Source organism: Salmo salar, chromosome ssa04 (genome assembly GCF_905237065.1).
Source record: "Salmo salar chromosome ssa04, Ssal_v3.1, whole genome shotgun sequence".
NCBI lineage: Eukaryota > Metazoa > Chordata > Actinopteri > Salmoniformes > Salmonidae > Salmo > Salmo salar.
Window position 1 is genome coordinate 51,586,065 of NC_059445.1, and position 12,278 is coordinate 51,598,342.

Below are 12,278 nucleotides of genomic sequence, written 5' to 3' on the forward strand. Positions count from 1 at the left end.
CATGCACGCCCACACTTGCACACAAATAAGAAGCATACAGCACAGCTCTGTATCGAGTCAGTGAAGCCGCACCTAGTCCCCTGCCTCATCTCGTTAGTCTGCAGGCTGAGGCTTGCCATCAATGGAACCTTCCCCTTCCTGTTGTTCTGAGGCAGCTGCTTCGGTGACGCCACTGACTCGAAAACAGCTCAAGAAAGTACACTGGGCTCTGGGGCTGACAGGAGAGTATGACTTAACTGATTCCTTTCACCAAGCAGAGCCAAATGAAGACATGCTCTGTTTGGGGGTAGGATAGCTCTTAGATATAACAAAATAAAGACAAAATAATACCCTACTTACATTTCATTGCTTGATATATGTGATATTTTCATGAGATCCTGACAGAATGCTAAGGGCACAAAAAACAAGCTAACACATATCTAGAGTTACTTCAGCCTGGGGATATAAAGGGTTAAAGATTACATTTTCAAAACAAACATCAAGCCGAGAGAACGAGAAAGAGGGAGAGAAAGTGAGTGAGAAAGACTGTAGGTGAAGGTGCCTACATTGCTAAAGCTGTCAGATGTGGGCCGGCCTCGGAGGCGTGGTGGCCTACTCCTCCCAGTGTGTAAGCAAGCAGTCGGTTAAGCTTCAGTCTAAAGGTAGAGCTTCAGAACAGAAGAGTGACTCCACTGAACTTAAGGCTGCATCACTGGTGGACAGGCAGGCTGCAGCAGAGCCGCTGTCAGTTTCCAAGTGTAGGGTCAGTAGGAACACCATGCCCCCAAGGGCTGCAGCAGGAAGAGACTGGAAGAGGGCTGCCAGAGGCAAAGCAGGAGGCCGGGAGAGAGGGAGGGACCCAGAGGGGCAGCAGAAAGCCTCTCAGCTCACAGACCCGAGGAGAGGCACATGACTCACCCCTCTTTCACTGGAGCAAGGAACACCACTGACTCTGGAGCGAGAGAAGAAACTCTCCAGACTCAGAAAAGACAACCTCAAGGCTGTTCACAAGAAGACCACAGGACATAAAAACAGACCTGGGATCTGACAATTACTTTAACTAGATACATCTTACTCCTGCCAATGGATTAACTGAGAGGACTTATCTTTTTGGATACTAGCACAGGTATTGACGGAGTTACTTGCTGTTCTTTTTAAAACGCTGGGCTTTCTGGAAAAGCAAGTTGACGGTGGTATTTGCATGAGAGCACCTTATTATGCTTAAAAACCATTGTAAAGAATGAAAGTGATGGTGTACTTTTATGCTTGGGGATGAGGCTAAAGCTTACCTGGAAATTACATAGATAACATCAACGGATGTGTACCCCTGAAAATAAGGAAACTTATTTTGTACTCTATTCTTTGGAATTATCTTGTACAAGTGATCGCTGCTTTCCACAGAAACTTTCCCATTTTTGTATTGACATTCATCAACACTCCCATCGTCCAAACCCTACACCACTCCTCCCGAAAGATGTATAACAGCACTCTAGAGACTGATGGCATCAGTTCTCTGGGCTTGAGCCAAAACAACATGAGCTGCATTAAGAGTGATGGCTTCAAGTACACCATGTACACCTCAGTATTCAGCCTGGTCTTCATAGTCGGGTTGCTCTTCAACATGGTCGCAGTCTACATCTTTGCCTGCACCCTGAAGCTGCGCAACGAGACCACCACCTACATGATGAACCTGGTGGTGTCCGACCTGCTCTTCGTCCTCACCCTACCCTTCAGGATCTTCTACTTCATCAACAGAGACTGGCCGTTCGGCAGGGTGCTCTGCCAGCTCTCTGTCTCCCTCTTCTACACCAACATGTACGGCAGCATCCTCTTCCTCACCTGCATCAGCGTGGACCGCTTCCTGGCCATCGTCTACCCATTCCGATCACAGGCGCTGCGGACAAAACGGAACGCCAAGCTTGCCTGCTGTGCCGTGTGGGTGTTGGTGCTGTCTGGCAGCCTGCCGACGGGCTTCCTCCTGGACACCACCTCGCTCAGAAACGAAAACTCCAATTCCTCCGTCAACTACTGCTTCGAGAACTTCTCCAACAAGCAGTGGCAGTCCAGTCTGTCCAAGGTGGTGGTCTTTATTGAGACAGTGGGATTCCTGATTCCGTTGTTACTCAACGTCTTCTGCTCGGTCTCGGTCCTCCAAACACTGCGCCAGCCCCAGGCCATCAGCCGAGGCGGCCAGCTCAACAAGACGAAGATCCTGAGGATGATCGTGGTTCATCTCCTCATTTTCTGCTTCTGCTTCATCCCTTATAATGTTAACCTGGTGTTCTATGCCCTGGTCCGCACCAAGCTCCTGAAAGGCTGCATTGTGGAGTCAGTGGTGAGGACCATCTACCCTATCACCCTCTGCATTGCGGTCACCAACTGCTGTTTCGACCCAGTCATCTACTACTTTACATCTGAGACCATCCAGAACTCCATCAAACGGAAGTCGATGACAGTTCGCAACAATAGGATGTCAGTGGGGCTTCAGACGGACACGCTGAAGAGCCAGAGCACCATGCAGAACAACCTGACGACTCTGAGAGAAAAAGTATTTCACAATGAATCCACTGTGTGACGTCACCACCCGAAGGTGCCACTTTGATGAGGCATCAATATTTCAGATGACTCAATTGTTGGTGCAACACACCCAGATGATCTAAAGCAAAAGATGGGAGATCGGTGGTCTGGAGTGGATTCTATAAGAACCTTGGCATCACAGGAAGCAAGTGCAGTTGCATTAAGGGTACCCACTAAGTCCACTGACTCAGCTCTGAGTGTTGTCGTGTTAAGGGCAATTCCACGGTAACAGTGACACTAACCAGGTTTCCATTCAATTGGCGAAAGATTTATGCAAATATTCGAAACATCTGCACAAATAAAATATGCGCATTTTCCCACCAGTGGTGCGTTTCCACCAAACGAACTGGTGGATAGATAGATATCTCTGTATTGCCATACTGCACACAAAATGTAATTTCTCTTAATATTCATGAACTGAATAAAAATCTAAAAAGTTCAAAGTGTTTCCATCGCATTTTCAACTCTACCGATAGTGGTCACAAAAACTGTTGTGTTAAATAGCAAATGTGTCTACTCTGGTCTTGGCAGTTGCGCTCCAGCCAACAGCTCACAGAAAGTGTGGTTAGGCTGTGCGGTTAGGCTGTCTATATGAGATTATTCTGGATAAGAGCGAGAATATTGTTGTAATAACGGCAGTCAAGCAACAGTCATCATGTCACCAGAATAAGAGCTGCGATATTTACTGGAAAGAAGCGTGAAGATCAGGGTACACTTTCACCACACTGAAGTTAATCATTTATTTCATCTGTAGCATAATAAAACTGCATGGTTTCCTGAGTCCTAGTGGGAGGACCACACACACACACCATATTATAGCGACTCCAAGTTTACTTCGATATGGTTATTATATCAACATTTGCGCTTGAAGGCATTTCCACTGCCATTTCTCGTATAATTAGTTTTACAGACAGAAAAAGATCACCACGTCGAATGAACAAATTATTATTAATATAAATAGTTTTTATTATTCATATTAATATATATATATATATATATATTTTTTTTTTTTAAATAAAATCGGCAGAATGACGAGACACACACACACACACACACACAGTCCGTCATTCTGTTACCAAACTTTGTATCTGCACGGTTCTTCAAGTAAATGTGTTTTTGTAAAATGTTCAGTGGAAATTGTTAAAAGTAGTCCTTGTGCATAGAGTTGTATGGTTTGTTTAACTTGACAATCGTTGGTTTTTGTTTGACAAACATTTGAAAGTGAAAAATATGAGTCTCAATGTCCCTCTGTTACCATGGAATTGCCCTTAAGTATTGCATCAATAGCGATGTTTGCTGTCAGGATTGTCCTACATGATACAGGTCTGGGGGGGCCCCTGGAGTGTGGTGCTACAGATTTACAAAACAAAAAGTGTGAACATTTACCCACAACACACTTTGTGACTTGTCAAACAGTGACTGAGGTGTGTAAATGTGGCTCTATTGAAAGACTTTATACAAGGCAGTGGTCAGTATTTTCCCTGCAACTTTAAGTACAGAATATTGTATAAACTAAAATAATGAAATAGCACTTTGGAGAGCAACACATTTTAGTTGCCGCCCCCCCCCAACAGTGATTGTGACACCAATAAAAAAAGAATGAAAGCAAACAAGTCCTCATCTATTTTGTTGAGTCACCAGAAGTGAACAGACGGTGGTAAATATGTATGATATTACCCAGGTTTACCTTTGCACGCCATATATTGATTTGTGGGTAATAAACAGAGTGAGATATTTAGGGCATTTTACAAAGACATGTGGTTATCAGTCCTTCAGGTTTATGATACCACCTCACTAGCGTAGCGATAACGTTCTCCCTTGCTCATATTAATCATACAACTGAAAAACTAAATAGCTAGTGCACACAGAAACCACCTCACACCATTGCCAAGCATGACAAAGAACGTCTGGCTAGCTAATGACAACTGAGTTAAGAAGGATTTGTTTGCTGTTGATACAGTTCATCATGCATGTGTTGAATCATTGTTTAATTAAGTTGGAGTGTCACACCATAACTAAATCTCGCCTTCGAGACCATAACATTGAGTTCAGGGGGTGAAACAAAAACAAACTGAGTAAGAAAGTAGATTTAAGTCTGATCTAATGGGTTGCTGGGTGGCTATTTTACAACAACAAATTGAAATAATGTACATTTGAGAAAACCAAAGAGAATAAGGCAATGAACACATTCTGGCCCTGTTGAGCAACATAGAATAGCTAGACTACCACAGCCAAGGGCTGCTACCTGAAGAAAACTGTACTTCGACAGCATCAGCCATGAGGGAAATGTGAGAAACATCTGGGCTCTGTTATACAGCCAGAAAACAGAGGTATGTGAAACCTGTGAAACTGACTAACTATGCCAGTGGTAGGTGGCCAAAATGTACCAAAGTCAACCAAAGTGAATACAACAATTATTCAACACTCAATGATTATGGAAAAGAAAAACAGCTCAATGCTGTATTTTAGGGCATCAACATCTTATTCATATACTGAACAAAGATATAAAAACGCAACATGCAACAATTTTAGATTTACAGTTCATAAGGAAATCAATCAATAAGACCCTAATCTGTGGATTTCACATGACTAGGCAGGCGCACAGTCATGGGTGGGCCTGGGAGGGCATAGGCCCACCAACTTGGGAGCCAGGGACACCCACTGGGGAGCCAGGCCCAGCCAATCAGAATTAGTTTTTCGCCACAAAAGGGCATTATCACAGACAGAAACACTCTGTTTCATCAGCTGTCTGGGTGGCTGGTCTCTAGACGATCCCTCAGGTGAAGAAGCCGGATGTGGAGGTCCCGAGCTGGCGTGGTTTCATGTAGTCTGCGGTTGTGAGGCCGGTTGGACGTACTTCCATATTCCCTAAAACGACGGTGGAGGCAGCTTATGGTAGAGAAATTAAGATTCAATTCTCTGGCAACAGCTCTGGTGGACATTCCTGCAATCAGCAAGCCAATTGCATTCTTCCTCAACTTGAAACATCTGTGGCGTTGTGTGACAAAACTGCACCTTTTAGAGTGTCATTCTATTCTCCCCAGCACAAGGTGCACCTGTGTAATGATCATGCTGTTTAATCAGCTTCTTGATATGCCACAACTGTCAGGTGGACGGATTATCTTGGCAAAGGAGAAATACTCACTAACAGGGATGTAAATAAATTTGTGCACAAAATTTGAGAGAAATAAGCTTTTCTGGGATATTTTATTTCAGCTCATGAAACATGGGAATAACACTTTACATGTTGTGATTATATTTTTGATCAGTATAGATTGGGTTTTAACTGGGTAGTTCTGTTCAATAATTTTTTACCAAATTGTGGAAAAAGTGAAGGGGTCTGAATACTTTCCGAATGCCCTGATATGGGTTTCTTAAACACTTTGTAAGGGGGGGGGAGCCTTAGTGAAACGCAAACTCCATACAGGGCATTCGGAAAGTATTCAGACCCCTTCACTTTTTCCACATTTTGTTACATTACAGCCTTAATCTAAAATGAATTACATTTGTTTTTTTTTAACCCTCAAATCTACAGCCAACAATGACAAAGCAAAAACAGGTTTAGAACTTTTTGCAAAAAACTGAAATATCACATTTACATAAGTATTCAGACCCTTTACGCAGTACTTTGCTGAAGCACCTTTGACAGCGATTACAGCCTCAAGTCTTCTTGGGTATGACGCTACAAGCTTGGCACACCTGTATTTGGGGAGTCTCTCCCATTCTTCTCTGCAGATCCTCTCAAGCTCTGTCAGGTTGGATGGGGAGCGTCGCTAAACAGCTATTTTCAAGTCTCTCCAGAGATGTTCGATCGGATTCAAGTCCATGCTCTGGCTGGGCCACTGAAGGACATTGAGACTTGTCCCGAAGCCACTCCTGCGTTGTCTTGGCTGTGTGCTTAGGGTTGTTGTCCTGTTGGAAGGTGAACCTTCGCCCCAGTCGGAGGTCCTGAGCGCTCTGGAGCAGGTTTTCATCAAGGAGCTCTGTACTTTGCGTCATTCATCCTACCCTCAATCCTCACTAGTTTCCCAGTCCCTGCCTCTGAAAAACATCCCCACAGCATGATGCTGTCACCACCATGCTTTTCCCTTAGGGATGGTGCCAGGTTTCTTCCAGATGTGACGCTTGGCATTCAGGCCAAAGAGCTGAATCTTGGTTTCATCAGACCAGAGAATCTTGTTTCTCATGGTCTGAGAGTCCTTTGGGTGCCTTTTTGCGAACTCCAAGCAGGCTGTCATATGCCTTTTAATGAGTGGCTTCCGTCTGGCCACTTTACCATAAAGGCCTAATTGGTGGAGTGCTGCACAGATGGTTGTCCTTCTGGAAGGTTCCCCCATCTCCACAGAGGAACTCTGTCAGAGTGACAGAGTGACAGTCGGGTTCTTGGTCACCTCCCTAACCAAGACCCTTCTCCCCCGATTGCTCAGTTTGGCCAGGCGGCCTGCTCTACGAAGAGTCTTGGTGATTCCAAACTTCTTCCATTTAAGAATGATGGAGGCCACTGTGTTCTTGGGGACCTTCAATGCTGGAGAAGTGTGTTGGTACCCTTCCCCAGATCTGTGCATCGACACAATCCTGTCTCGGAGCTCTACGGACAATTCCTTCGACCTCATGGCTTGATTTTTGCTCTGACATGCACTATCAACTGTGGGACCTTATATAGACAGGTGTGTGCCTTTCCAAATCATGTCCAATCAATTGAATTTACCACAGGTGGACTCCAATAAAGTTGTAGAAACATCAAGAATGATCAATGAAAACACCTGAGCTCAATTTCGAGTCCCATAGCAAAGGGTCTGAATACTTATGCAATCAAGTTATTTCTTTTTTTTTTTTTTTTACTTTGCGCTTTGTCATTATGGGGTAATGTGTGTAGAGTTAAGAGGATTTTTTTCTTCATTTAATCCATTTTAGAATAAGGCTATAACGTAACAAAATGTGCAAAAAAGTGAAGGGGTCTGAATACCTTCCGAATGAAACGGTAATACCAGTGCACTCATGTAGGAGAGTGCACTTTTAGTAAAACACAAAGGACCAGTGGTGTATTGGAGGCTATACGCAGGTATAAACACTTTTTGTTATGGGCATTGCATATACTCACTTAATCCCCACTGATACACATCAAAGTAGTGTAGTGGAGGTATACGACTTACCAATTATGTAGTACATTAAAGAAATCATGCACAAAGTAACCTACACAATCGTCAAGTGCATGAAATATATTCATGTGTGCCGCACACGGCCTCGTTTCTGCGGAATATCATCTGCAGGCAGCAAGAGCGCTCAACTGGTTTTGGCATGGAGCAGCTCACAGAAGAATGACATTGGTAGCTAGTGGGGTAGTTATGAAAGACGTTTCAACGTACGATATTTACCAGTAATTGCAAACTAAGGCAAAAATGGGTATGCAAACCAGGTATTGAAAAAGTTTAGTCCTAAATCTTGGTTAGTAGGCTATTTGTGATGTCCAATTCAGTCACCATGCCTGGTTTGCATCAGAAGCGTAGGCATGGGTGGGCACGGGCCCACCCACTGGGGAGCCAGGCCCACCCAACCAGATTTGGCAAAAATAATATAAACTCTTCCCAGACCTCCAAAATGTTATCCTGGTGTAGTTTAAGCATTGTTGTGGACTTTGGAGAAGAAAAAAAAGTGAAAAATATAGGATTTTTCACACAGGGTGCTTTCCTTCACCGGGGAGGCTGTTTGGGAAATTGTGGGGGAAATGTTTGTATACCCATTTCTCCAGGCACCACTGCATAGGGCTGATGGAAAGACAGCAGTCACACACAGCATGATGTTAAAGGATAAGCAGTCCATTCACTCTGCCACTAGGTCCCAATCACAAGAATACAAACACAACCATTAGGCTAAGCATTTCCTAATCTAAATGTACAACTAATTACAATCATGGTCTTGCATAGGACTCACATTTTTTCTGGTCTCGGTTTTTACTGACCCCTCGTCCCCCTCCCGGTCTTGAAATCGGTCTCGAACACAACACTGGCATGGTACGTTTACCAACATATCTTATAGTAAAGCCAGTGTTGTGTTGAGTCCAAATCAAGGCTAAGACCGGAGGGGGGCGTCCGAGTCAAGACCGAGAGGGGGACAAGGGGTCCGAGGCAAAGTCAAGACCAGAAAATTGTGAGTCCAATACAAGACCATGATTGTAATGTTGTCAAATCTACACCACAATAGTTCAAAATGTCCAGTATTTCTGTGTTCATATTTCAGAACAACATATGGATTCTTTAGACATTCATAGTGAGAAAATGCTGCTGAGGAAAAATAGAACCACTCTACACATTATTACTAACCCAAACATGCATTCAGAGAACGGCTAAGGATTTATAAAATACTAATTATATTACTTTCAATGATGTTCTGATTTAATATCTTGTTGTTGGATTAAGGATTAACACTGAAGAGAAAAAAGATCCAATAAGGATTTTTCTTCGGTGGTCTCTGGGGGGCTAAATCAGCCATTGGCTAGGCAATCAGAAGCTAGATAGAAGGCATCTGCCATTCAACAGTATTAGGGCAGAATTTTGGAGTGACAGTGGAATCAACCAATCACATTGACTTGTAATGGGTGGGACAGTTTTTACAAAAACATAAGGAAACTTCTGCCTTCTTGAAGGCCAACAGGTCTCCGGCAAAAGCGAGCAGTAGTTCTCCCACAGTCTAGCTAGCTAGCTTTTGTTGTAGGCTAGTTTGCAGCGGCTGCAGCAGGTGTTATCGAAGAGGATGTTGTTCCTAATTTGTTAGCGTCACCCTTTACAAGAATAACTTAATCACCTGGTGAGTGGAACCGTGTTTTTATTGCTGCTCACTTGCTGTTAACTCTCTTTGAAAATGATTTGTGTGTAACATCGCTGCATTTAAAACTTTAGTTCACTGGTTACTTTGTGTGCTGAATGTGATTTTATTTTTGCAATGGGAAGTATTCGCTGCAATGGTTGTAATAGCCTGATGGTTGTGTTTTTGGTTTCTTATGATTAGGATCTACTGGCTTTTTATGTCTGAGTGAATGAGCTGCTTTTCCTTTAACATCATGCTGTGTGTGACTGAGGGCTTTCTACAAAAAGTGCACTCTCCTACATGGAGTGCGCTGGTATTACAATCGCTTTCACACACATCCTTTGACATGTCACTGTTGTTGCTTTTCGTGATAGTGATGGCTTTAGGCTACCATAGGTTGTGTAAGTAGTGTGGTTGTGGGTAGCATTATGCATGTGGGGGCCATCTCTGAGTGGCAGCCCGAAGCTCGGCTCAGCCTCAGGTAGGTTTGATTCAGTTGGGCACATTAAGTGATGCTATGTTTCTGTACTTTTTTGCGATTTTGGTACACGTTCCCCCCACTGAAGGTCTAATAGCCACAGTTAACCACTGCACAAACATGTCTATAATAGATTGACCATTTCCCTCGGTCTCCCCTTACGAATAGTGAGCGCGCAACTTTCAAATCATTTCCCCACCTCTTCTCTACCAGCTAACCAAGGAAATTCTGACGAGCATGACAAAGTTTGAGGATATTTTTTTGACAAAAAGTAAAGAACAGTAAATGTTATGAGTTAAGTAGGAGGTCCAGGTTTCAATAAGCGATAAGATATATATTTGGCCTGGCAAAATGGTTTTATGCGCTGACTGAATGGTAGCTGATAATTACTGTATGAGTTATACTCCGCTGGTCTCGGGAAGAAATTACGTGTTCTCATTGTCTGAGACGGAGTCAAGACTGAGTAAAAACGTATCTGACACCGAGACACTCGATGTGGTCTCGAGACCGTTCCAGGGTTACAACACTGCTCTCAGCTGTAAGAGCACCATGCAGTCAGTGTGAGCAACAAACAGTCCCTGCTTTCCTGATTGATTGTTAACCCCCAGTGCCCTATCTGACAGACACACAGTGCTATCCTTCTGGTCCAAGCACACCAAGACAGTCGTGAAGAGGGCACGACACAACCTATTCCCCTCAGGAGACTGAAAAGATTTGGCATGGGTCCTCAGATCCTCAAAAAGGTTCTACAGCTGCACCATTGAGAGCATCCTGACTGGTTGCATCACTGCCTGGTATGGCAACTGCTCGGCCTCCGACTGCAAGGCACTACAGAGGGTAGTGCGAACGGCCCAGTACATCACTGGGGCCAAGCTTTCTGCCATCCAGGACCTCTATACCAGGCGGTGTCAGAGGAAGGCCCTAAAAATTGTCAAAGACTCCAGCAATCCCTAGTCATAGACTGTTCTCTCTGCTACCGCACGGCAAGCGGTACCGGAGCGCCAAGTCTAGGTCCAAGAGGCTTCTAAACAGCTTCTATCCCCAAGCCATAAGACTCCTGAACATCTAATCAAATGGCTACCCAGACTATTTGCATTGCTGCCCCAAGCATAATTTCACTATAGGACAGAGGCTGGACACCAATACGCCACTGACCATCAGTCTAATGGCGTTAGAGAATTTGGAACACCATTTTTCTGAAACATACGGTAAAATGTGCTCCTTTCCCCAATATCTGCTCAAAGATGACTCTTTACACACACAATTATTGTAGCCTCCAAAAAAATTGGAAGTGTCATTCAAGATTGTTTTCCTGCATGGGATTTATAATAACTACAATATACAAACATAAATAACATCTGAGGAAACTATTGAGATGTTGCACAGCTAAGAATATTAGGCTGTAGAGGTTGTAGTCTATAGAGGTTGTAAGGATTGTGTAAGAGTTCCTTTTCCAAGGAACTAGGAAGGAGAGACACTTAGGATAAGGGTTGTTCTCCAGGTTAACGTGGAGTAACCACAGCAGCATTTCTAAAGATTCTCTCTGCCTGGAGCATGTGCTTCAGGATCTCTGACAGACACACAATAGTACAGGAGGAATTTCACTGCCATCTTCTTTCCCAGTAAATCACTGAGAAACTCCAGATAGTCCTACAGGTAGACACGTGATCCCTTTACAATACAGATGATTATCATGGAAATTAAAATGCAAATCAACCATTAACAAAAGGAATGATTATTTTCTACAGGACATTCAAGTTAATTACACACCTTACAGGCACAGTGTGTTTTAGTAGGGAGAACAGTTACTGGGATGGAAATGACCCTGAAATAGCCCGTGTGTGTGCGCGCTTGTGAGCTGTAGACTTTTCAGCACAGCACAGCTGTGCCAGCACACCGCTCTCAAAATCACCGATGTGCAAATATTTAAATACCATAAAGTACCAGACATAAAAGACGAAAGTCTATCTAATTAAATATATGGTATACCTGTCACATGTTAAACTGCTGGTACAGTATTCTGCCCTATTTTCCTTCATTTTCTCCCCAGACATGAGGGAGACAAAGCAATGAGCCGCAACTGGAAAGACCAAAGCTATCCATGGATTTGACAAACCAGACAGACGTGGTGGACCTCTCCCACCCTCTCTCCCCAACCGTACCTTCAACACCTGCTACCATTTCACCTCCTACAGCATCATCTTTCTCCTGGGGATAGCCACCAACGGGCTGGCCCTGCGCAGGTTGTGGCTCTCCCCCCCGCACCCTTACCGCTGTCTATATGGCCAACCTATCTGCTGCAGACCTGTTCTTCATGGTGTCCCTGGCCCTGAGGATCTACTACTACCACCATCACCACAAGGCCCAGGCCCAATCCAAGGCTCTGCCCACCTCCTGGATCCCTGGAGGGATGATCTGTCAGCTGACCTTCACCCTCAAG

At 44.1% G+C, this 12,278-nt stretch overlaps 2 protein-coding genes across 3 annotated transcripts in view; one reads left to right on the forward strand and one right to left on the reverse strand.

Moving 5' to 3' along the window:
- rb1 (retinoblastoma 1) overlaps positions 1–12,278 on the reverse strand; it is a 37,168-nt gene that overhangs the window by 11,951 nt on the left and 12,939 nt on the right.
- LOC106603392 (lysophosphatidic acid receptor 6) lies at positions 86–2,999 on the forward strand. Its single transcript, XM_014197020.2, has one exon. It carries the CDS (start codon positions 1,454–1,456, stop codon positions 2,552–2,554), a length of 1,101 nt encoding a protein of 366 aa, XP_014052495.1. The 5' UTR covers positions 86–1,453; the 3' UTR covers positions 2,555–2,999.

Excerpts from the sequence above, each read along its gene's own strand:
- LOC106603392 (XM_014197020.2), top strand. The coding sequence starts at position 1,454 with ATGTATAACAGCACTCTAGAGACTGATGGCATCAGTTCTCTGGGCTTG.